Source organism: Martes martes (genome assembly GCF_963455335.1).
Source record: "Martes martes genome assembly, chromosome: 8".
NCBI classification, from domain to species: Eukaryota; Metazoa; Chordata; class Mammalia; order Carnivora; family Mustelidae; genus Martes; species Martes martes.
This window is the reverse complement of record NC_137895.1, coordinates 123,256,030-123,281,696: the sequence shown is the minus strand read 5'-3', so window position 1 is coordinate 123,281,696 and position 25,667 is coordinate 123,256,030. Positions and strand designations below refer to the sequence as shown.

At 38.9% G+C, this 25,667-nt stretch overlaps 1 protein-coding gene across 1 annotated transcript in view; it reads right to left on the bottom strand.

Moving 5' to 3' along the window:
- Positions 1-839: 839 nt before the first annotated feature.
- PLXDC2 (plexin domain containing 2) overlaps positions 840-25,667 on the bottom strand; it is a 446,156-nt gene continuing 421,328 nt past the window's right edge. Inside the window, exon 14 of the mRNA XM_080812133.1 lies at positions 840-1,995. Coding sequence (XP_080668259.1) covers positions 1,879-1,995 — 117 coding nt within the window. The 3' untranslated portion in view covers positions 840-1,878. The remainder of the gene's footprint in view (positions 1,996-25,667) is intronic.

Genomic DNA, 25,667 nt, shown 5'->3' with positions numbered 1-25,667 from the left:
TTTTTTTTTTGTCCTTTTTTGATATTATTAACTAAGTAGGTTAGGAAAAAATTACTAACCTCATCAGATATTTAAAAATGTAAAGCAAAATATACGTGATGGAAGACCGCACTAGTTTATGTCAGACGACTGTGAAGATAAAATAGGATACTGTTAGTAGACCGATGGTGTGCAGTGTGGACACTGTATACAGATGCTGAGCTGTTAGTAAAGAGCTGCTTATAAGACATCTCTGCTGCTTGATACCTGAATCTGCAAATGTTGGACACTGTCCCCTAGAAGAATCTACAGTGTCTTGGCACAGGATGTCAGTTTCGTGGGTTGAGATGTTGAGGAACTTGTACACACAGGACCTGAATTTAAACGCTGGGAGCTCAGTGTACGTATTAACCACTTTCCTCCTCAAGCGATGCCTTTCCTTTCCTCATTCGTGGAGAAGTTTTGAAATCTGGATTATGAACATGGGGCAAAATGTCAGATCCATCTAAAGAGCATTTTGCACCTGCATTATTTAGCCAGGGAGGGAAGGGTTTAATAGGAATGAAAAAGCGGCTCAACTAGGCAGGAAAATGATCGGCACTGCGACTAATTGAACCACTTTTGCTAAGTGACATAAAAATATTCTAATATTAAGGATTATTTTACAACTCTATGGAAGTATGCAGTAATGCATCTCGCATTTGTTTTTGTCTTGATGACAAATGCACTCTTTGAGTCACAAGAGCCTGCCTTGTGTTAGTTATAAACAAAAATATATTTATATATATATTTATGTAACTACTATGTGCTTTAAAGAAAATTACTGTATGATTCAGCAGGGTTCTTTCATTCTTTTTTATCACCAGGGATATGCCGACTTGAATGGCTTTGTAGACAGGAATCAACAATGGCATGGGTCTTAAGTACTGAAACAGCACAAAGTAAGAAGGAAAAAAAAAAAACAAAACCCAGCCCCCCCCCCCAATTATGTTTAGAGTCCCTTAATGTTTTTGCTTGCAAAATGATTAAGGGACTCTTTGTATTGTTTCCTTCAGCCAAGAGCAACTGTGGCTTCATAGGATTTGATAGATGGGAAAACGTAGGCAATGTATCTTAAAAAACAAATGAGGTGTTTTATTCTGGGGCAGGAGAACCGAAAATCTCCTGTGCCACTCCCTCTCTCCTAACCCTTAGCCAAGAGTTTGGCAGCCACAGAAAGGGCAGCGCATAGAAAGGACACTCGTTAACAAGGGAGAGGTAGGCACAGATAAAAGATTCATTCTGTAAAATAATGAACTTGTCCAAACAAGTGGATCTAGACCAGAAAAACAAAATCCTTTTGCCACATGTCTGGTGGAAAGATAGAAACCCTCTTATTTTAGGTTTGTTTTTTGCTCCTGCACAAGCTGTTTCTCTTAGCAATCTTGAAACATTCATCATTGCTCTTTTGAGAGAAAGGGTTCAGGCTTTGGAACACACTTATCTTTGAGACAGAGAAGAATATTTGAACCAAAGGTATAGAACCCTCATGAACTAAAGCTTTATTATTATTGTCTTTTTCTTGATCCCTTTGCAACCCTGCACCTAAGCCAATAGCACTGTCATCTTGTACTTCTGATAAGTCCACAGGAGATGTTCTGAGTGAACTATAAAATGTCATTCCACTAGGGAATTCTGTGTTCAATGGTCAGTGGTACCTTGTATAGGTTTTAGTTTTTCTTTTACCCTTCCAGGGTTGGGCTTGTCCAGAAATCTCATCTCCTTTAGGCTATAGCAGCTTAGGGCTCCTGTGTGCGTGTGTGTGTGTGTGTGTGTGTGTGTGTGCATCTTAAAGATATAGGCAAATTTTTAGTCTTAACACCTGTAAGCCAGCACTGGTGCTGTTCTGTCCTAGAAGTTTTAGCACTGCTCTGAGACAATGAAACCTTCTTTCTCTCCAACTGGTTCAACTTCAGCATAGGCAGGATGACCCGAACCTCTTCGAAACTTCATTGCAGGCCATCTGCTTGGGCGTCTCTGAAACAGAAAATGCAAAAATAATGACTACCAGGGTGACGGTCATATCATTAAAAAACATATCTGCCTTCATCTACTTGTTTGGGAGAGAGAGTGAGTGTGAGTGGTGGGAGGGGTGGCAGGACACAGGGAGAGGGAAAGAGAATTCTCAAGCAGACTCTGTGCTAAGTGAGAAGCCCGATATGGGGCTGGATCCCATGACCCTGAGATCATGACCTGAGCCCAAAACCAAGAGTCCATCGCCCAACCCACTGAGCTACCCAGGTCCCCTGGTATTTGCCAAATATTTTAGATTAACTGAATTAAATTTAGTAATATATTATCCCACATTGCTACCACAGGTGGAATTACCCATGCCCAAAGCTCCAAGCTTGCATCTTCATTATGGCATTATTAGCCCCTCTCTGGCGACAGTCTGTTTGCTAGAGCTGCCCCATAGGAGCGAGAGCTTCTCAAAGTCACAGTTTGTGCCTTTTTTTTTTTTTTAAGGATTTTATTTATTTATTTGACAGACAGAGATCACAAGTAGGCAGAGAGGCAGGCAGAGAGAGAGGAGGAGGCAGGCTTCCTGGTGAGCAGAGAACCCAGTGCGGGGGCTCAATTCCAGGACCCTGGGATCATGACCTGAGCCGAAGGCAGAAGCTTTAACCCGCTGAACCACCCAGGCGCCCCCAGTTTATGCCTTTTGCATACTTTTGTCTAAAAGATTCTGTAAGTGTCTAACTTGGAAAAAATGAATTTAGTAAAAAATAAGTCTTCTGAATATATAGCCACTGACATTTCCTCTTCTCTCGAAAATCATATCACCTCATTTTATTTATTAATTAATTCAAAAGCATAAAGCCATACAATTCTGTACGGTTCTTAGAAGCCTGTCTCAAATCAGGTGCTATAACTTTTAGTAAACAAACGAAAGAAAAATCACTTACTCTCTTAAGAAATTATTTGTTAAGCTGAGGCTTACCATATAAGACTTTTTTGTGCTTGAAAATTAACAGATGTCATGCCCTGAAAACTGAACTGAACATCAGAGGGCAGAGGCAATCTCCAGCCTAGGAACTAAATAATGGCGCAAGGAGACATTGGGTCCTAAAATATAGGTTATTGATTTTGACAAAAGGTGCGCCCTTCTCCCCAGCACTCTGTCCATCAGACAAACCTTCCGTAATTTATAAATACAAGTGCTGATATGAATTACTAAGTTATAGCAGCAAGAGACACGAAAATGCATTTCACAGCTCCAGGGACACTAGAAACTATTGTTCCATTGATCAGAGTCTCTGCAGTTCTGGAGTGGATGAGACAATGAGTGCTGAAGGATGTTTCTTTCTATCTGAAGTTTATTTTTGTCAAAAGAATTTTAATGGGCAAAGTGTTAAATATCAGTGTAGAGGGGCACCTGGGTGGCTCGGTGGGTTAAAGCCTCTGTCTTCGGCTCAGGTCATGGTCCCGGGGTCCTGGGATCGAGCCCCGCATCGGGCTCTCTGCTCAGCGGGGAGCCTGCTTCCCCCTCTCTCTGCCTGCCTCTCTGCCTACTTGTGATCTCTGTCAAGTAAATAAATAAAATCTTAAAAAAAAAAAAGATTTAAATATCAGTGTAGAGATACCGGCATTTGGCAGCTTTCTAGATTTGCTAATTCCATTCCACGGGCAATGATTAATGGGCATAGAAGAGTTTTCACATCAGGTAGGAATGAGTATGAGCTCTGCTTTCTGGGAAAATATCTACTGAGTCAATTACATTCTGCCTATTAATAATATTATTTATGCCTGTACAATATTATGTGGTCAGAATGCTTTATATTCATTAGTTGATTAAGTCCCACGGTGTATGTGAGAAACTGAATTATCCTTATTTTCCAGGAAATGAAGTTAAAGAGAGGGCTAAACAGCAAATAGTGTGTCTTTGGTGGAACTAAAGCTCATCATTGATGGAAATACACTGAGCATGTTTAGGGAGCTGGGCACTATAACTCATGATCACTACTGTCAGTGGGAAAATGCCAGTCTGCCACCGTGCTCACTATTTAGAATTCCCACTTCGGTTTCAGTTACTTCTCATTTGGACTTTTGAAGGCAGAGCTGCCCTAGTCCTTCTCTGAGTCAAGTAGCACCACTAAGTCTTTGCACTGAATCTCCACCTTGCCTGCTGTCCAGCTGGCTAGTATGGCCCTGGGAACTGGCCCTAACTGACAACGCAGCTCATAAAGACATCGTGCTGTCACGGACTTAAAAAGGTGCACAGATTATCATCAGCAAGGGACAATAGGTGTTGCTGAGGATATGGTGAAAAGGGAAGCCTTATCCACTGTTGGTGGGAATGGAGATTAGTCCGGCGACTGTGGGAAACATGTGGAGGCTCTTCACAAAGTTAAAAATAGATCTGCCGTATGATCCAGCAATTCTACTTCTGGGCGTATACCCAAGAGAAATGAAAACAAATTTGCTGAGATCTTTGCACTCCCCTGCGTTTATCACAGCATGAAACACAGCATTCTTCACAATAGCTAAGATGTGGAAACAACCCAAATGCCAATCAATGGATCAATGAATAAAAGAGCTGTACATATACACAATGGAAAGTTACTCAGCCATGAAAAAGGAGGATATTCTGCCATTTGCAACAATATAGACGGACCTTGAGCATATTATACTAAGCGAGATAAGTCACAGAAAGATAAGTACTTATATGATAGCACTTATATGTACAATCTAAAAAGGTCAAACATGTTTTAAAAAAACAAATGGTGGTTAATAGGAGATGGGGGCTGGAGGGATAAAATGGATGGTATTTCAGGATACAGACACAAAATGAGTATTGAGCCACAGAGATCTAATGTACAGTATATTGAATATAGATAGTACTATTGTACAGTAAGTATATAAAGTGATAATGTTGCAACCTTATTATATCAATGTATCAAAGTAATGTGTGTATAACTTAAATTTATACAGGGTTACAGGTCAAATTTATCCAATTAAAGCATTTGTTTTAAATAAAAAGGAGTTGATGAGAATGTTGCTGTTGCTGCTACATGTGAAAGCTCTATTTTATTAAGCTCTTTTTAAAGAGCTTAATTTATTAAGCTTATTTTATATTATTTTATTAAGCTCTTATTAAGCTGTATTTCATGTTTTATACCAGGTGCTTTACATATATAATCCCATTAAAATGCATAAGCCAATCATTTACATTTTGCACAAACCCATAAAGCTAGCAAGTGGCAGAGCCAAGATTTAAAATGAGATCTACTTACTTCCAAAGTTAATTCTCCTTACTATAAAAATTGGTTCTTAAAATTCTGTGGTTTGTGTACGATGTGAAATTTGTGAACATGGTTCTAATTTTATTTCAGTCTTAAAAATATAACTAGCAACTTCAGGAGTCTGTTAGTGAGTCAGAATTACTAACTAATAATTTTCTGTCTTAGATGAAAGATTGAAGGATTACTGGTAATGTTTATCATGGATTTTGTGAGCTCATCGCAGAGGTACTCAAAATAGAAAGTACAAAAAAGTTGGGTAGTGAAGCTTTCTCTCTAACAAGATACAAATTTATTTTCTGAATTAACTGCATATCCTTAAGGAAAATATCTCTTGATTTATTACTACTCATTGTAGGAAAAAAAAAAAAAACACCCAAGATTTAAAATGACTAGAGACCTCATCATTTACACATACTTCGGTTCAGCTATCAGTGGACATCACTCATATACATTTCTAGGAACATTAAATCACTGTATATACTGCTTTATAAATTCTTTTTGGTTTTTTTTGCACTTAAGGACACACTGAAAAAATTTACAAACTATCTCTGTACAAAATTATTTTAAATGTCTTATTTTAAATGTCTTCATAACTAAATCATGATTTATATAGTCAATTTGATTCAGAGTTTTCTCCCAATTTTTTGACAATATAAATAATTCTACAATGAATATCTTTGCTGATAACTTGATGGGAATATCTCCAGTCAGTTCCTTTTATAAACTCTCAGAGGTGGAATTAGTGGGCCAAAAGAGGACACACAAATTATTTACTAAACACTTGAAATTTCTAGTATGGTACCAGATGCTGTGTTGAAAGACACATGACTATAAAAAGGTATAGAACGTGGTTTCCACATGGAAGATAAAACCATTTCTGGAGAAAGGGATTTTCAATGTAGGTTGCAAAGGTGAGAAAATGCATTGAGGAATTAACATAGATGTCAAAGATTCTAAAGACAAGTGAAGTAGAATAGGCATAATCTCACTACACAATTATTCAACACTATTTTATTAGTGCAAAAGTAAAAAAATATATATATAATTACCTCTATAGATTTTGACTACATTAAAAGGGCATTACTCCCCCCCATAATAATACCTTAAAATTTATAACAAAATCTAACAAATACCATGCCTTGGGGGCTTAAGAATTTGATGTGATTTTATCCTCTTTGACAATTCCTTGATACCTCAATCTTAGCCCTAAAAATGCTAAAGAAAGAGTAATAACTTTACCCAAATTATGCTTCCTTTCTAAAATGCTTTCACATATCACAAATCAACTAATGATCTTAAATAAATCACTTTGGAGGAGGAGGGGCAAGATGGCAGGGAAATAGAAAAAACTGTTTCAACCAGTCCCCTAAAGTGAGCTACATACCTACCAGAACACTCTGAACACCCATGAAGCCAGCCTGAGATGTAGGATTATATACTTCTGGATCTCTATGGGGGCAGAAGATGCCAGTGGAGAGGTAAAGCAGAGTGGGAATGCTCAGACTGATATCAGAGGATAAACAGAAGGGGAAGGGAGCCACCAGAAGTGACCCACTGGAAAGTAATACCCCAATATGAAAATGCCCTGTGGTTGGGGACCAGCATTAACTTGGAGTCTGGATTAAAAAAAAAAAAAAATCACTCAAAAAGAGCAAAAGATCTTAAGGGGCACGGGCCTACACCCATGGACCCAGGATGGCCATTGCCAGTGACCACCCATGCCAGAGAGAGTGTGGTGGAGCCTTCAGTTCCTGGTCCTTGTGCTCCCCCAGCTTTGCGCTGGGCACTGAGCCACCGCTCGGCTGGACGCATTCCCGCCTTTGTGTGGGAGAGTCTGGTGTGGGCGCCACCTGATGCTCTCTAGAACCTTTTGCGCTTTGCATGCACTGTTCAACTCAGGGTCAGAGTGCACTCCCCACCTGCGCCTGAGAGAGCCTGGTATGTGCACTAGCTGGAGGTCTCTAGGACCCATCCAGGGTAGGGACACTCCCAGCTTGTGCAAGAGAGAACCCGGCAGACCTCTGTCCGGATCCCTTGGTGGTGGCCTTCCAAGACCTGTTTGATAGCAGGGTCTGAGCACACCATGAGTGGGCCTGGACCCCAGACAGCAGTCCCAGAAAAGGTAGTCACCAGAAGTGGGCTCCCTGGACCAATATCGCTTGCAGATTTAGGGGCACAGGGTGCAGAGAAAAGTGGGTGCTTCCGGCGACCCCTGAGACTGTGGCTGGGGATGTGCACTGCCTGTGGGAGGTTGCACGGCTCAGCAGAGTTTGCAGAGCGGGAGTCTGTGTGTTTTGGACCACCCAGAGGGGAGCAGACTGAGGCTTCTCTCTGAGACAGAGGTCTGGGCACAGTTTGCTTTCCACTAAACCTCTGAAAAGCCCGCAAAAAAACTGCCAAAGAACAAAAACCTCCAGAGAACAAAAGCCTGAAAAACTGGTTTCAACAGAGCCCAGCCCCTTCATAGGGAGTAGGAGGACTCAACCCAAGCAAGACTGACTGAAAAACATGGGGCAGGCCCCTCTCCCAGAAAGCCAGCTGAAAAAATGAGAGGACAACCACCACAGGGTCCCCATAAAACTGTAAAACCCCAAGATCAGGGGAAAACAATATATTAAACTCATGGTATTGCCCTAAAACCTGTATATTTCATAGATACGATTATTTTTTTTTTTAATTTTTTATTTATTTTCAGCGTAACAGTATTCATTGTTTTTTCACCACACCCAGTGCTCCATGCAATCTGTGCCCTCCCTAATACCCACCACCTGGTTCCCCCACCCTCCCACCCCGCCCCTTCAAAACCCTCAGGTTGTTTTTCAGAGTCCATAGTCTCTCATGGTTCACCTCCCCTTCCAATTTCCCTCAACTCCCTTCTCCTCTCCATCTACCCTTGTCCTCTATATTATTTGTCATGCTCCACCAATAAGTGAAACCATATGATACTTGACTTTCTCTGCTTGACTTATTTCACTCAACATAATCTCTTCCAGTCCTGTCCATGTTGCTACAAAAGTTGGGTATTCGTCCTTTCTGATGGAGGCATAATACTCCATAGTGTATATGGACCACATCTTCCTTATCCATTCATCCGTTGAAGGGCATCTTGGTTCTTTCCACAGTTTGGCGACCGTGGCCATTGCTGCTATAAACATTGGGGTACAGATGGCCCTTCTTTTCACTACATCTGTATCTTTGGGGTAAATACCCAGCACGATTATTTTTTTTAATTTGTTCTCATGATTCTTGTTTTAATTTTTTTAACCTACTTACCATTACAACTAGAGGTTTAATACAACATATTCCATAATAAACTTTTAACTTGAACTTTTTGCATACATATACCTGTTTTTCTTTTTTCTTTTTAATATACATGTAGATATAAGCTTCAAGGTAATACTTTTTCCCTAATCAATACTACCCTTATATAAAAACCAGTTTTAATCTCCCTTTATCTGAAAAGTTGAGTCCTTTAACAAAGATATCCAGATACACCCAGGAAGAACCAAAATAACCTACCTTGCCCACACGGAGGATTTATAACCACCTTCCTATCTTTTCCTTCTGTCAGTGTTTCTGTGTATGTTTTGTTCTGGTATTATATAAATATTATATAAATATTCTTGGGGTTCATTTTGGCTGAGTTCTTTTTTTTTTGTCATTTACTTCTATCAGTCTCTTTGTCCATTTTTGTTTATATACCATATAAATCTTACTTTTGGGGCTCATTTTGGCTGGCTTTTCTTTTTCTCCCTTTCTCTTTCTCTCTTTGTCTCTTTTTTTTTCTCTCTCTCTTTTTTTTTTTTTTTTTGGTAGTGACTTCCGGTTGCTCTGAAGCATTCCAGGGTGCACCTTGCCTGGATTGTGATTGATATATTCAGCTACACATCCCCTCAACTACTTCTCACCAAAATGACTAGGAGGAGGAACACTCAACAGAGGAAAAACTCAGAGACTGTGCCCTCTCCATCAGAACTATTGGATATGGACATAAACAGTATGTTGGAAAGGGAATTCAGGGTAACAATTATTCAGGCAATGGCTAGGTTGGAGAAAACCATTAGTGACAACATAGAATCTCTAAAGGCAGAAGTGAGAGACAACCTGGCAGAAGCTAAAAATGCTATCAATGAGATCTAATCTAATCTAAATAACAGCTGGGGTAACTGAGGCAGAAGATAGAATTAGTGATCTAGAGAACAAACTGATAGAGAAAAAGGATCAGGAGGAGGCCTGGAACAAACAGCTTAGAAGTCATGAAAACAGAATTAAGGAAATAAATGAGGCCATGAAACATTCCAACGTCAGAATTATTGGGATCCCTGAGGGGGTGGAGAAAGAGAGAAGACTAGAAGATATAGTTGAATAAATTCTGGATGAAAATTTTCCCAATCTGGGGACTAGAACAAGTGTTCGTGTCCTAGAGGCAGAAAGAACACCCACCAAAATCAAAGACTCTAGAAAGACATCAAGACACTTAATTGTGAAACTCATGGATCCTTATTTTATTTTATTTTTTTAAAGATTTTATTTATTTGACAGGGAGAGAGGGAACACAAGCAGGGTGGGTGGGAGAGAGAGAAGCAGGCTTCCCGCCAAGCAGGGAGCCCAATGTGGGGCTCGATCCTAGGACCCCAGGATCTTGACCTGAGCTGAAGGCAGTCGCTTAATGACTGAGCCACCCAGGCACCCCTGGATCCTAATTTTAGACAAGAGCCTTTGAGGGCAGCTCGGGGGAAGAGATTCCTTAAGTACATCAGAATAATGTCAGACCTGTCCACAGAAACCTGGCAAGCCAGAAAGGGCTGGCAAGACATATTCAGGGCACTAAATGAGAAGAACATGCAGCCAAGAATACTTTATCCAGCAAGGCTGACATTCAAAATGGATAGAGAGATAAAGAGTTTCCAAGACCGGCAAGGTTTAAAAGAGTATGTGACCACCAAGCTGGCACTACAAGAAATATTAAGGGGGAGGAGTTCTATAAAAGAAGAAATAACCCAAGAGTGTCAGAACAGAAATTTACAGAGACAATCTATAGAAACAAGGACTTCACAGGCAACATAATGTCAATAAAAACGTATCATTCAATAATCACTCTCAACATGAACGGCCTAAATGCTCCCATAAAACAGCACAGGGTTGCAGATTGGATAAAATGACAGGACCCATCTATATGTTGTCTACAAACGACCCATTTTGAACCTAAGGATACATCCAGACTGAGAGTGAAGGGATGGGGAAGCATCTTTCATGCTGATGGGCCTCAAAAGAAAGCTGGGGTAGCGATTCTCTTATCAGATAAATTAGATTTTAAACTAAAGACTGTAGTCAGAGATACAGAAGGACACTACATCATTCTTAAAGGATCTATCCACCAAGAAGATCTAACAATTGTAAATACTTATGCCCCCCAATATGGGAGCAGCCAAATACATAAGACAACTGCTAATCAAGATAGAGTCATATTGATAGAATACATTAATAGTAGAGGATCTTAACACACCACTCTCAGTAATAGATCATCCAAGCAGAAAATCAATAAAGAAACAAGTGCTTTGAATGACACAATGGACCAGATGGACCTCATAGATATATACAGAATATTCCACCCTAAAACAGCAGAATATTCATTCTTCTTGAGCACACACGGAACTTTCTCCAGAATAGACCACATACTGGGTCACAAATCAGGGCTCAACTGATACCAAAAGATTGAGATTACTCCCTGCATAGTCTCAGACCACAATGCTTTGAAACTGGAATTCAACCACAAGAAAAAGTTTGGAAAGAATTCCAACACTTGAAAGCTAAAGACCACCTTGCTTAAGAATGTTTAGATCAACCAGGAAATCAAAGAAGAACTTAAACAATTCATAGAAACCAATGAGAATAAAGACAGATCAGTTCAAAACCTATGGGATATGGCAAAGGCGGTCCTAAGGGGGAATATATAGCCATCCAAGCCTCCCTCAAAAAAGCTGAAAAATCTAGGATACACTAGCTCTCCTTACACCTTAAAGAACTGGAAAATCAACACCAATTAAGCCAACCCCATGCACAAGAAGGGAAATAATCAAGATTAGAGCAGAGATCAATGAGATAGAAACTAGAGATACAGCAGAACACATCAATGAAACTAGAAGCTGGTTCTTTGAAAGAATCAATAAGATCGATAAAACATTGGCCAAACTAATCCAAAAGAAAAGGGAGAGGACCCAAATTAATAAAATTATGAATGAAAGGGGAGAGATCATGCCTAACACCAAGGAAATAGAAATAATCATCAGAAATTATTATCAACAGTTATATGCCAATAAGTTAAGCAACCTAGATGAAATGGATGCATTCCTGGAAACCTGTAAACTTCCAAAACTGAATCAGGAAGAAACTGACAACCTGAATAGACCAATATCTAGTAACGAGATTGAAGCAGTGATCAAAAACCTCCCCCAAAACAAGAGCCCAGGACCTGATGGATTCCTTGAGGAATTCTACCAAACATTCAAAGAAGAAATAATACCTATTCTCCTGAAGCTGTTTTAAAAGATAGAAACAGAAGATAAATTCTCAGACTCACTCTATGAAGCCAGTATTACCCTCATACCCAAATCAGGCAAAGACCTCATCAAGAAGGAGAATTTCAGACCAATATCCCTGATAAATATGGATGCTAAGATTCTCAACAAGATCCTAGCTAATAAGATTCAACAGTACATTAAAAAGATTATCCACCATGACCAAGCGGGATTTATCCATGGGATGCAGGGGTGGTTCAACATTCACAAATCAATCAGTGTGATAGAACAAATCAATAAAAGAAGAGAGAAGAACCACATGGTCCTCTCAATTGATGCAGAAAAAGCATTTGACAAGATGCAGCATCTGTTCCTGATTAAAATGCTTCAAAGTATAGGGACAGAGGGAACATTCTTCAACTTCCTAAAATCTATCTATGAAAAACCCATTCTCAATGGGAAAAAACTGACAGTCTTCCCTTTGAGATCAGGAACATGACAAAGATGTCCACTGTCATCACTGTTGTTCAACATGGTACTAGAAGTCCTAGCAACAGCAATCAGACAACAAAAAGAAATAAAAAGTATTCAAATTGGCAAAGAAGAAGTCAACCTCTCTCTCTTCACAGATGACTTGATACTTTATATGGAAAACCCAAAAGACTCCACCCCCAAACTACTAGAACTCATACAACAATTCAGTAATGTGGCAGGATACAAAATCAATGTACAGAAATCAGTTGCTTTCTTATACACTAACAATGAAAATATAGAAATGGAAATTAGAGAATTGATTCCATTTGCTATAGCACCAAGAACCATAAGATACTTGGGAATAAACCTAACTAATGAGGTAAAGGATCTGTACTCGAGGAACTACAGAACAATTACGAAAAAAAATAAGACACAAAAAGATGGAAGACCATTCCATGCTCATGGATTGGAAGAATAAACATTGTTAAAATGTCTATACTGCCTAGAGTGATCTATAATTTCAAAGCCATCCCAATCAAAATTCCACTAGCATTTTTCAAAGAGCTGGAACAAACAATTCTAAAATTTGTATGGAACCAGAAGAGACCCCGAATTGCTGAGGAATTGTTGAAAAAACAAAACAAAACTGGGGGCATTATGTTGCCTGATTTCAAGATTTACTACAAAGCTGTGACCACCAAGACAGCATGGTACTGGCAGAAAAACAGACATATAGACCAGTGGAACAGAGTAGAGAGCACAGATATGGATGCACAACTCTATTGTCAAATAATCTTTGACAAAGCAGGAAAAAATATACAGTGGAAAAAGTCTCTTCAATAAATGGTGCTGGGAAAATTGGACAGCAATGTATAGAAGAATGAAGCTTGATCCTTCTCTTACACCATACACAAAGATAAACTCGAAATGGATAAAAGACCTCAACTTGAGGCAGGAATCTATTAAAATCCTAGAGGACAACATAAGCAGTAACCTCTTTGACATCGGCCATAGCAACTTCTTTCAAGACATGACTCCAAAGGCAAAGGAAACAAAAGCAAAAATGAACTTTTGGGACTTCACCAAGATCAAAAGCTTCTGCACAGCAAAGGAAACAGTCAACAAAACAAAGAGGCTACCCACGGAATAGGAGAAGATATTCACCAATGACACTACAGACAAAGGGCTTATATCCAAGATCTATAAAGAACTCCTCAAACTCAACACTTGAAAGCAGATAATCATGTCAAAAAATGGGCAGAAGATATGAACAGACACTTCTCCAAAGAAGACATGCAAATGGCTAATAGACGCATGAAAAAATGTTCATCATCATTAGCCATCAGGGAAATTCAAATCAAAACCACATTGAGTTACCACCTTATACCAGTAAGAATGGCCAAAGTTAGCAAGACAGTAAACAGCAAGTGTTGGAGAGGATGTGGAGAAAGAGGAAGCCTCTTACACTGTTCATGGGAATGCAAGTTGGTGCAGCCACTTTGGAAAAAAGTGTGGAGATACCTTATGAAATTAAAAATAGAGCTTCCCTATGACCCTGCAATTGCACTACTGGGTATTTACCCCAAAGATACAAATGTAGTGAAAAGAAGGGCCATCTGTACCCCAATGTTCATAGCAGCAATGGCCACGGTCACCAAACTGTGGAAAGAGCCAAGATGCCCTTCAACAGAAGAATGGTTAAAGAAGATATGGTTCATACATACAATGTAGTATTATGCCTCCATCAGAAAGGATGCATACGCAACTTTTATATCAACATGAATGGGACTGAAAGAGATTATGCTGAGTGAAATAAGTCAAGCAGAGACAGTCAGTTATCATATGGTTTCACTTACTTGTGGAGTATAAGGAATAACATGGAAGACGTTGGGAGAAGGAGAGGGGAAGGGACTTGGGGGAAATGGGAAGGGGAGACAAACCATGAGAGACTATGGACTCTAAGAAACAAACTGAGGGTTTTGGAGGGAAGAGTGGTGGGTGGTTGGGTGAGCTTGGTGGTGGGTATTAAGGAGGGCACGTATAGCATGGAGCACTGGGTGTGATGCATAAACAATGAATCTTGGAACAGAGAAAAAATAAAATAAAGTTTAAAAAATAAAAAAAATAAATCATTTTGTTTCCTCATGTGGAAATTAATATCTGAGGGTTTGTCCACTAACATTGTAGGATCCTTATACCTACTTGCCTGAGATAATGGACTTTACCACTGGGGGGATGATAATGATCTGAAAAACTTTTCAAGTTCTTCTATCATTGTCCCTCTTGTCTCCCTCTGCTAACTTTAAGGATTTCTAGATTTACAGGAAATCTATACAAATTAGTTCTAACTGAAATTGCTTTTCTATGTCAGTCCCCAGTTCAGAGATCTCATTATGAATAAAAACAATGGAGCAGTTCTATGACCATAATGGAATGAGTGAAGATTTAGTTCTTATAGAAGAATCTTGAACATTGGTGGTAGAATATGAGGCATCTCTCCAGAAGATAAGGATGTCTAGAAACTTGGGCATGATGTCTGGCTCTGCCACGGAGTGTGAAGGTTCTCAACCTGCCATTTATACTTCTTTCTCGAGGCTTAAATATGTCCAAATCTGTGTTCTTTTTAGAATGGCTAATTCGAATTGTTAGAGAAACTGATAGGGGCCATGGGGTCACTTGCTAACAGAGCAGGATGTATGCTGAAAATTGAAAAATTCAAACCAGACTGTAATGTTAATTCATTACAGAGATTCAGGATATAATGCCTTAAAACACTGCTGGGTGTAATGCGTGGGTGATCGCTAATTTCATTTCTGAGAATTATTTATGTGATTAATCACATTCAGAAGTACATGTTCACATAGATATGTTGGCACTGGGGTGGGCTGTGCAAACAGGTATTTTCCGTAATTACTCCTTCAGAACTATTAATTGAACAGTCATCCAGATCTGTCTCAGTGGTCTGTGGCAAGATAATTAGCTGAAATATCCACAAACAAACCTGCAGGGTACCCTCTGTTAGCAGTGTACACAAAACCACAGCTAGTGATTTCTCTGCAAGCTTGGAGAGCAGAGCAGAGCGGTTTTTTTGTGGGTTAGATGAGCCCTTGAAAGGAAGTTACCAGGTGTGAGCATTAAAGGAGAGGGGTGAATTTTGAAATGCAAAGCCCAGCTAGAAGACACCAGTAGTGCATGATGGCACCTGACAAGCAGTTGTTCCAAAATTTCTGATGTTTTGTGTTGTTTCCTTCAGTGAATGGTGGGGAAGAGGTAAGAGGCTGGGATCATAAGGCTTAGACAGCATCACGGACCCGTCGCTTCCCAGCACAGCACTTACACTAAGTCATGTGTTTTCCTTGTTTCTCAGTTTTCCCATTTGGAAAATAAAATGATCTAGATTATTGTTTTTCAAATTCTTCTTTTTTAACTAAAAAAAAAAGTTTAAGCCACGGACCTTTTGTTCCAATGAAATATTACCTGGAAGCCTCGACAGGATCCAGGAGAGTAGGTTTCTCCTTGTGATGCTCACACAGTCTCCCTGAGTACTGGGACAACCTATGGATCCCATATTATCTCAGGGCACATTCTGGCAACTCTAGAAATAAATCTGCTTTTCTCACACTTAGCTGTGTATAGAAATCACAAGGGATCTCGTTAAAATGCAGATTCTGATTCAGTAGGTCTGGAAGGAGGCCTGGGACTCTGCATTTCCAACAGGGTCCTAGGTGATACTGCTGCTGCTGGTCTACACAGCACAATTAAAAAAATAATAATAAAAAAGTGAGTTTCTAGGTGACAGTGTATACTTGGAAAAAAATTAGCCAACGTATAGCACATCATTAGTTTCAGATGTAGAGCTCAATAATTTATCAGTTGCTAATCATATCACATGCCCTCCTTAATGCCCATCACTGAACTACCCCATTCCCTCACACCCACCTCCCCCTCCAGCAACCCTCAGTTTGTTTCCTATAGTCAATAGTCTCTCATGGTTTGTCTCCCTCTCTGTAACTTCCCATTCAGTTTTCCCTCCCTTCTGCTATGATCCTCTGTGTTGTTTCTTATATTCCACATGAGTGAAACCATATGATAATTGTCTTTCTGACTGACTTCTTTCACTCAGCATAATACCCTCCAGTTCCATCCATGTTGATGCAAATGGCAAATATTCGTCCCTTCTGATGGCTGAGTAATATTCCATTGTATATATTAACCACATCTTTATCCATTCATCTGTCAATGGAGATTAGCGCTCTTTCCATAGTTTGGCTACTGTGGACATTGCTGCTATGAACATAGGGGTGCATCTGCACCTTCGGATCACTACATCTGTATCTTTGGGGTAAATACCTAATAGTGCAATTGCTGGGTCATAGGGTAGCTCTATTTTTAACTTCTTCAGGAACCTCCATACTGTTTTCCAGAGTGGCTGCTATGCCAGCTTGCATCCCCACCAACAGTATAGGAGGGTTCCCCTTTCTCTGCATCCTCACCAACATCTGTTTCCTGACTGGTTAATTTTAGCCATTTTGACTGCTGTGAGATGGCATCTTATCACACAGCACACTTTGAATAGGAAGGGTCATGATTCTCTCCCGTGTCTTCAAACAGGAGCATTCTTTAGAAGTGGGTGGTAGAAAAAATATTCATCTTTGACCTTCCCTGTGTCTCCAGTGGACCTTTGTGGGAACTGAACACGTGTTCAAACAACTGGGTCAACCTTTCCATATTTAGCTTTGATAAAACTGAACTGTCCAGAGGGAAGGATTTTTTTTTTCACTTTTTCATTACTTCTAAATACAAATTATTCTCTGTGCCTTTTATTTTGTGTTGAATATTATTTCAACACAAGTTATGTTAAGTTATAAATATCTGGGTTGCCAGATTTGGCAAATTAACATGCAAAACACCAGTTAAATTTGAGTTTCAGATAAATAGCGAATAATTTCTCAAAACTATACTTCATCGGACATACTTACACTAAAAATTTTTTTTTCACTTATTATTTGAAATAAAAATTTATCTAAGTGTCCTGTATTTTATTTGGCAACCCTAACCACAGGAAAACATAATGGCTTTGGGCCCTGGCCAGTCGAATTTGCAATCTAATTAAAATATACTACTCCTATTTGTGGCTGTGCCTCCTTGCATCATGAATTGTAGGTCACTTTTTCCTTAAAAAGAGTAACTCAAATTGATTGGTTTGTCTTCTGGTGTGGTCAAGAATTCCAAGCAATAACTCTTGTGTGAAGCAAAGCCTGTGTGTTCTTTAACATATTTTTTACTTATTTTAATTGCTTTTCTCATGTGAAAGCTCTTTATCATCCCACAGTTGCCTCTTCTCCAACCTACAACCATGGGTATATGGTCTTCATTCTAGAACCGTCCTATGGATGATCCTGAAAAGTCAGTTAATATCATCATAGTTGGTACATGTCCAAGAAGAAAATGATCTCAATGCACATAGAGAACAGCCAAATACTGGGATTAACAAAATCATCATATTTTTCATGTGATTTTCCTAAAGCTAAAGTATTCTTAAAATAAATATTAAGTGGCATCTGCCTCTTCTTAAAGACAACATTATTTTTGGTAGTAGTCATGAAATGAAATGAATAATAATAATGACCAAAAAAGAAATGCAGTGAAAAATCTTCCTGTTTTAAACTTCATAGATGTAATCATGCCAGTAAAAAACATTACAGATGAAAAATAAAATAAATATTACCATAAAAAGGGAAAAATAGACTGGCTTAAGTTATTTTTTGACCTGCATTTAAATTTACTTCATTTCAAAATAGTCACGGTTTTTACAAAAATTTATCATCTTATTTTCTTTTCAAGTTTTTATTTAAATTCTAGTTAGTTAACATAACTAAATATTGGTTTCAGGAGTAGAATTCAGTGATTCTTCACTTATATACAACACCCAGTGCTCATCCGAACAAGTGCCCTCTGTAATCCCCATCACTGTCTAGCCCGTCTCCCACATCCCTCCATCACCCCTCACTTTGTTCTCTATCTTTAAAAGTCTCTTATGGTTTACCTCCCTCTCTCTTTTTTTACTTCCTTCCCTATGTTCATCTGTTTTGTTTCTTAAATTCCGCATATGAGTGAAATTTTATGGTATTTGTCTTTTCTGACTGACTTATTTTGCTTAGCATAATACTCTCTAGCCCCATCCATGTTGTTGCAAATGCAAGATTTCATTCTTTTTGATGGTTGAGTAATATTCCATTGCAGACATTTGGACTCTTAATGTGGCTATTTTTTTTTTCAAAAAAGACACATGAGGGGGCACCCTGGGTGGCTCAGTGGGTTAAGCCTCTGCCTTCGGCTCAGGTCATGATCTCAGGGTCCTGGGATCAAGCCCTGCACTGGCTTCTCTGCAGGGAGCCTGCTTCCTCCTCTCTCTCTCTCTGCCTGCCTCTCTGCCTACTTGTGATCTCTCTCTCTGTTAAATAAATAAATAAAATCTTAAAAAAAAAAGACACATGAGAAATTCTGCTAAATGAGTCAATTCCACAATATTCATATTGTAATTTGTACCTTGCGATGACAGAATTGAAGCAACTCAAGTTCTGTTTCATCATCTTCACAACCATGATGCTATCATTCTTTACATAAGAATTTACTATTTTATTTATCTTTTCGTGTTTTTATTTTTTTCTTTTTCAAAGTTTTTATTTGAATGAGAATCTACTGTTGTTGTTTTTTATTTTTACTTTTATTTACTTATTTGACAGAAAGAGAGACAGCAAGAGAGGGAACACAAGCAAGGGGAGTGAGTGAGAGAGGGAGAAGCAGACTTCCCACTGAGCAGGGACCCTGATGTAGGGTTCAATCTCAGGACCCTGGGATCATGACCTGAGCCGAAGGCAGATGCTAAATGATTGAGCCACCCAGGTGCCCTGAGAATCTACTGTTTTAACACATGCATACATTATACTATATGAGCTGGAGACCCACTGAGCCTGAACAAGTACAAAGGACTCCAGATTCTTAGGAATTTACTTCCTAAATGAATGCAAGCAGCTGAGTCTGTGGTCAGGGGCCCTGTGTGTAACTGGGAATTCTTGAATTAACTTCACTGTAGAGGACAATGTTTCCTAAAGGACAAGTAAAACGACCGCACTAAGTGGAAGTTTGTATATATATTATGTTAGCAAAACTCAATTGTGATTGAGTCAACTTGTTAAGGCTTAGATTAGCAAAAGTTTCAGACACAATTTAGAATTTCAGGCACAGAGAGATAAAATGTTGACCTTATTTTGGACAGGTTTATTATAATTATACCATTCTCTATAGACAATGCACCCCCATATTACCTGCACAATAGTACAGGCTAAAAATGCACAGATAATAGGTTTGAAATGAAGTATCTGTTGCAAGTATTTGACAATGAATTCTATGAGTTTTGAGGAAAGAGCACTTCATACGAATTTGAGTCATCATAGATGCTTTTGTGGGCACACTGAATATAAAGACAGAGAGCAGTGGGGCACCTGAGTAGTTCAGTCCATTAAGCATTCAACTCTTAGTTTTGGCTCAGGTCATGATCTCAGGGTTGTGGGATCAAGCCCTGTGTTGGGCTCCTTGCTGGGCATGGAACCTGCTTAAGAGTCTCTCTCTCTCCCCCTCTGACCCTCCCCATTTCAGCTTCAGCTCACACATAAGCACACATTCTCTCTCTCTTAAAAAAAAAAAAAAAAAAAAAAAAAGACAAAGAGCAGAATAAACCACTGGCTTGTGTGCTTTGTTTTTCTCCCCTCTATCCCCTCTGGCAACTTTGATGACTTCAACATTCTCTTCTCCAGGGGGCCTCCTGGATCATTTTGAAAATACCCACTTCTATGTGTTCTATACTGCTCATTTACTCATCTCGAAACAGCCACCTCCGCAGCCTGGCCTCTCAGTCCTTTGGATTGTGGGTCCCTGCCTTCCATTAGTGTCACCCAGGCTAGACCCAACTTCTGTCAGTCTGAATTCCATGACAGCCTGCCAGTCACCTCCCTGTCTATTCCCTCCTCTGACGACCCATCCTGGGTAAGTGCTGCCCTCTTCATCAGAAATCCTTGCCTCTTTATTTTCCTATTCCAGACGCTAAGCAGTTCCAGCTAATAGAAGAAAGTCACAGGTTCAGATGAACCCAGCTGCAAAGAATGACACGCTTGCAGTCGGGAAGTCAGTGATTACTTCTCTTCTTGTTAAATCCTTATGATACATTCAAACTCCAGCCAACCCCATGCTGCCCTCTGTCAGTCTTGTGTATCATCACCCATTTTCCCCTAGAAGGCTAAGCCTTTAGGAAGATGCTAATCCTTTCCCCGTTCTCTTCATTAATGCCTTTATAGCTGCTCATCCTTCCTTCTTATCTGAAATAAAAAGATGTTCTTCTGCTGCTGCATAATTGCCTCTCCTACTCAATCCTATCTGTGCTATGAAGTTGCTTCATTCCTCCCTCCTCTTCCAGCACCTTAAAGCACTCCTTTCATTGTTTCTTTGGCTTATGCCTACACTTCACATCAAAAAGCCCTTTATTTGATGTTTCTTTGTAACTGCAGTACTATACCTCTCTTGAATGTCTGGCTGGATCCACTGCCTTCACATTACAAAACCATATTTCACATCCTTCGGTCTGGTGCCTGCTCTCTTCCCTGGATCTGCATTGTCTCATGTTACAAATGACCTGATTGCCAAGTTAGTGCCTCTTTCCCCCCCTTATTCTGTGACTTCTTTAGAGCACTTTAAACTGCTGGCTCCCTTTCATTTTTGACCTTCTTTCTTTTGTGGGCTTTCCATCATGGCACATTCTCTTGCGTCTTGTGTACTTTTTCGCCCTCTTAAACTCGTCCTGGTTTATAAACACTAACTGTTAACATGTCCTAAGGTTTAGCCAGGAATGTTGTAATCTCTCTATTCCCCATGGCATTCTTCTTTATGCTCTTGAGTTTCAATTTCTACTTCAGTAACTTCCATTTTTTCTCACCTGATTGCTTTATATCAATCCATTCCTTTTCTTTAGTTGCTTTTTCTGAGAGGGCCAACTGAAATTTGACCACCAGCTCAAGGCAAACATGCTTCAAGTTCATCCCCTCATTTTCCTTCTTAAACTAATTTTATCTCCTGACGTTTCTAATTCTGTCACTAAAAAATGTAATTTCCCAGTTGCTCAGATTTTGTACTTCGTGGTTTTCTATAATCCTTTCTTCTTCATCCCACATTCAATGCAAAGAATCAGGATACCCTCCCCACTCACCACTGGTCAGCTGTAGGAGTTTTGACAATTGCTTAATTTCTTGGAATATCAGTTACCTTGTCTGTAAAATAGGGATTTAACAATGCCTCCCATTTGTGGGCCTCACTGGGAAGTACGGACAATCAAAGATCATTGTTTGAAAACACTTTCTGACACAAAGATTTATGCAAATGAAAACTGCTAAATTCTATCTTCTTCCTCCATGTGGCTCTTGTGTTAGCCCCATTCCATCCTGCCCACCAGTATCCTAATTCTGCTCCCAGCTATCATCTGCTCACGGACTGCTGACATGGCCTTGAACTCTCCTGAGGGGTCTTCTACTCTTCTAGCTTTCTCTAGCCCTACTTTCAACTGTTATTTCTTCTTCTTCTCCTTCTTCTCCTTCTCCTTCTCCTTCTTCTTCTTCTTTTTTTTTAACAGAGAGAGAGAGAGAAAGTGTCGGGGGAGGCGCAGAGGGGGAGGAAGAGAGAGAATCTTCATCATGCTCAATGCCTGATGCAGAGCTTGATCTCATGGCCCTGAGATCATGATCTGAGCCAAAAGCAAGAGTCGGATGCTTAACTGACTGAGCCACCCAGGTGTTCCCAACTTTTACTTGTTTGTTACGTCATCTATTCTCATTGTTTATAGAATGAAGTCCAGATTACATAGTTCTTTCAACCTGTCACATCTAACCTGCATCTATGTTAAAGCCATTCCCATACCAATCCATAGATATCAATACAGAGTCAAGTGAGTTAATTCTTCTTGCCCTTTCTTGATTTAATGTTTCTAAAAAATCAGAACATACCTACCTCTCTTCTATATGGAATGCCATCTTCTCTTTGCTTAGGCCTAGTATAGCATTTTTTTTTCAGCACTCTACTCAAATTCTACCTCTTTGATAAAATTGTCCCAATTAATCTCCCTCTCTTTCTTATAGATCTTATAGTACTTGGTTGCACCCTTTATTCAGCTATTTCATACCTCTGCTGTTCCTTTTATTATTGTTATTGAATTCATATGTGACTGTTTGGCCTTTAAGATTTTTACGTTCTGTATCTCTACATATTTTATATCTCTACATAAATAATAAGCAAGGAATATGAATATAGATAGGGTGATCATATGATGGGCTTACTGTCCAAATTAGGACACTTCTGAGAGTGAACGGAGTACTACTAACAATTACATCAGACAATAGACATAAACTAGGACAGTCCTATGCAGACTGGGATGGATGTTTACCCTAGCTGTACCCCTCAGTGATATTAAGATCATCTACCTGATTGCACTGCACAAATAGGAGCTTTAGTTTTGATTGATTTTCCATGCTACAACCAGAGAAGGTTCCAGTCTTCCTTAGCATTAGTCTTCATTTATAATATGTATATATAGATATAATATATATAATGATACTGCATTTGACAGTATCTCTTGATTTTTCTGAACTACATGGCTACAAGTGGTTGTTTTCTACTAAAATAGAGTAATAATTTGCTATTAGGTACTTCACTCTGAGGATAGCAAGTTACAGTGAGTATGAAAGTAGGCCAGTTCACTACTGCACAGTGACTTGGTTAAAAGACAAGATAGTGCTGCTCTGGTCATAAACGTTCTAATAAAAGTGGAATGTGAGTTAGTGCCGCTCTGAACAATAAGCCTGGCTGTGTTCCTCAAGGGGTTGCTCCCATAAAGTTACTTGTTTCTGGAGCATCACTGTGTTTCTGAGTGAAGTGAAAGGAAAGCGAGTAAATTAAGTTCTAATTAATGGTGACTTTAGGATTGCTAAATAGTGAGCTGTTTTCTGCCCTAAAGGGGTGTGTACTTTAATCTGCATTTAATCACAAGATTAGGCAACAACCCAAAAGAATGACCCAAGGGTGGGTGCCATTCGTCTGAAGATTTAGAGTAATGCTTATCAATCAAACCAGGGCCAACATAGAACCATAATGTTTTGCTGGTATTTCATGACTTGCACCAATTTTTAAATGAAAAAAAAAATTGTTTTCATTTTTTTCATTTCAAATTGTTTAAATGAAATTAAAAGTTTAAGAAAAAATTTAAAGGGCAGATAGCATACTTTTTACCTACTTAAGGTACTACATTGAAAACTGGAGATCCATAATGAGGTATCTTTTTTAAATTTGAGAAGCTTCACCTATTTATTTTGGAATTTTGGGTATGTACTATCACTTGTCAAACCAATTCAGAAATTGAAGTTAAAAAATACTTACGATCCTGAGAAGAGGAACAATAGAGCATTAGTATGGCAGAAAAATAAAAGTTAAGGAATGTGTGCTCTAGAAGATGAATTATAAAGGTATTATAGATGGCTTCATAATGATGTCTATAAGCAATGTTATAACTGACTAATATCAGTGTTTAATCCTTTACTTAGGGCCTCCAGCAATGTTCACTGTCCTTTACAAAGATTCAAGTAATTTCCACAAAAATTTGGTTGAGAAAGCAAGACATTTATCCTGTGTAAACACTGCTAACCATTCTATTGATATTAAATGAATCAGGTTATAATCCTGGAATTAACTCCAATCCCTACAGTATCTTAAAAATTAGAAATAAAAAAAAGGTATCTGAGATACATGATTTAGAACCTATAGAAATGACTTTTTATTGCATAACTGATGTTATATCCAGGCGTTGGGATAATATGGTTTGTGGATTATTTAGGAGATTTGTTCTCTTTCTCTTATTTGGGTAACCCACCAATATTTGCATAAGGAAAGAGGGTAGGTGTGGGAAATAATGAACCCTTCCAATAAATACAAGAGTAGGGGATGGAAATAAGTGGTACTTATACAACTTTTGGCTGAAACAAATGACTATTAAATTTTTTCTTTCCTTTTTTTATTTTAAAACTCCAGTATAATTAATGTGCAGTGACTAATGACTATTTTTTTAAATAGTGCTTGTAACATAATTGTGATGAAAGATGTCTGGGAGTCACCAAATATGGTTTCAATTCCTGGTTGGGTTAGGAGTTGAGGGGTTGAGGAGTTGACCAAAATTCACAAAGTGACTAAGTTAAAACCTGGAACTTATAGAAGGTCTGCCCCCTTTGTACCATACTCTTGCTACTTCACCTTTGTTCCATTACCATAAACACCAAAGTCTTAAGCAAATCACTTCCCATCTCTTGTTATCCATGTCCTCGTGTATAAAATGAGAAAACCAACTAACACGGGTTCTCTGCTTAGTATGAGCATACAGCTTCCAGTCTGTCTTAACCTCTGGTAAATATGTGTCAATACTTTTTAAAAAGGACAATTTTTTTTTTAATCAATGATGTTATTTTATGCATTTAAAACATACTGTGAATGACTCAACTAAAATATTCCAATAAGATTTGCACTAAAAATGTCTGAATTTGTCGAATCTTATAACATCAAAGTTGCAATTTAAAAATCTCATATTTTCAAAGCCTAAAAGTATGTTTTTCAGGAAAATGGAGTTTAATTTCTCTTTAGGTGAGACGTATGATTGCAAATAATTGTGAACTTCACTTTTATGCATTTGATTTTTCCTTAAGTTTCCTGCTACTTTCAACTTTCTATCATTTCATGATTCTGTTTATTGAAGTTCCACTTGGATTATTTTAGATGAGACTATTTATTCAGCAAATATTTACTAAGCATCGTGTTTCTCCTTCGGGACAAAAACAATAAATAAGACAAATATACTGTCCCTTGGAGCTCCCACATCGTTATTAAAGTTCCCCAAGAAGTAAAATAAAACAATACAATGAGAAAAATCTTATTTTGTGTTACAGTCAGTCCCCTGAAAGAACTGATTGGTCGGTTCTACCTATTAACCAGAGTTAATAGAAAAGAACTTTAAATCTCAATCTCTGGTTACTGATCTGTTCCACTGAAATACCAGAAATCATTTCATTTGAAAAACAGAAATATGCTGGGGCACCTGGGTGGCTCAGTCAGTGAAGTGTCCAGCTCTTGATTTCAGCTCAGGTCATAACCTCGTGGTTATGAGATTGAGCCCTGAGTTGGGCTCTGTGCTGAGCATGGAGCTTGCTTAAGAGTCTCTTCCTTGGGGTGCCTGGGTGGTTCAGTGGGTTAAGCCTCTGTCTTTGGCTCAGGTCATGGTCTCAGGGTCCTGGGATCGAGCCCTCCATCGGGCTCTCTGCTCAGCGGGGAGCCT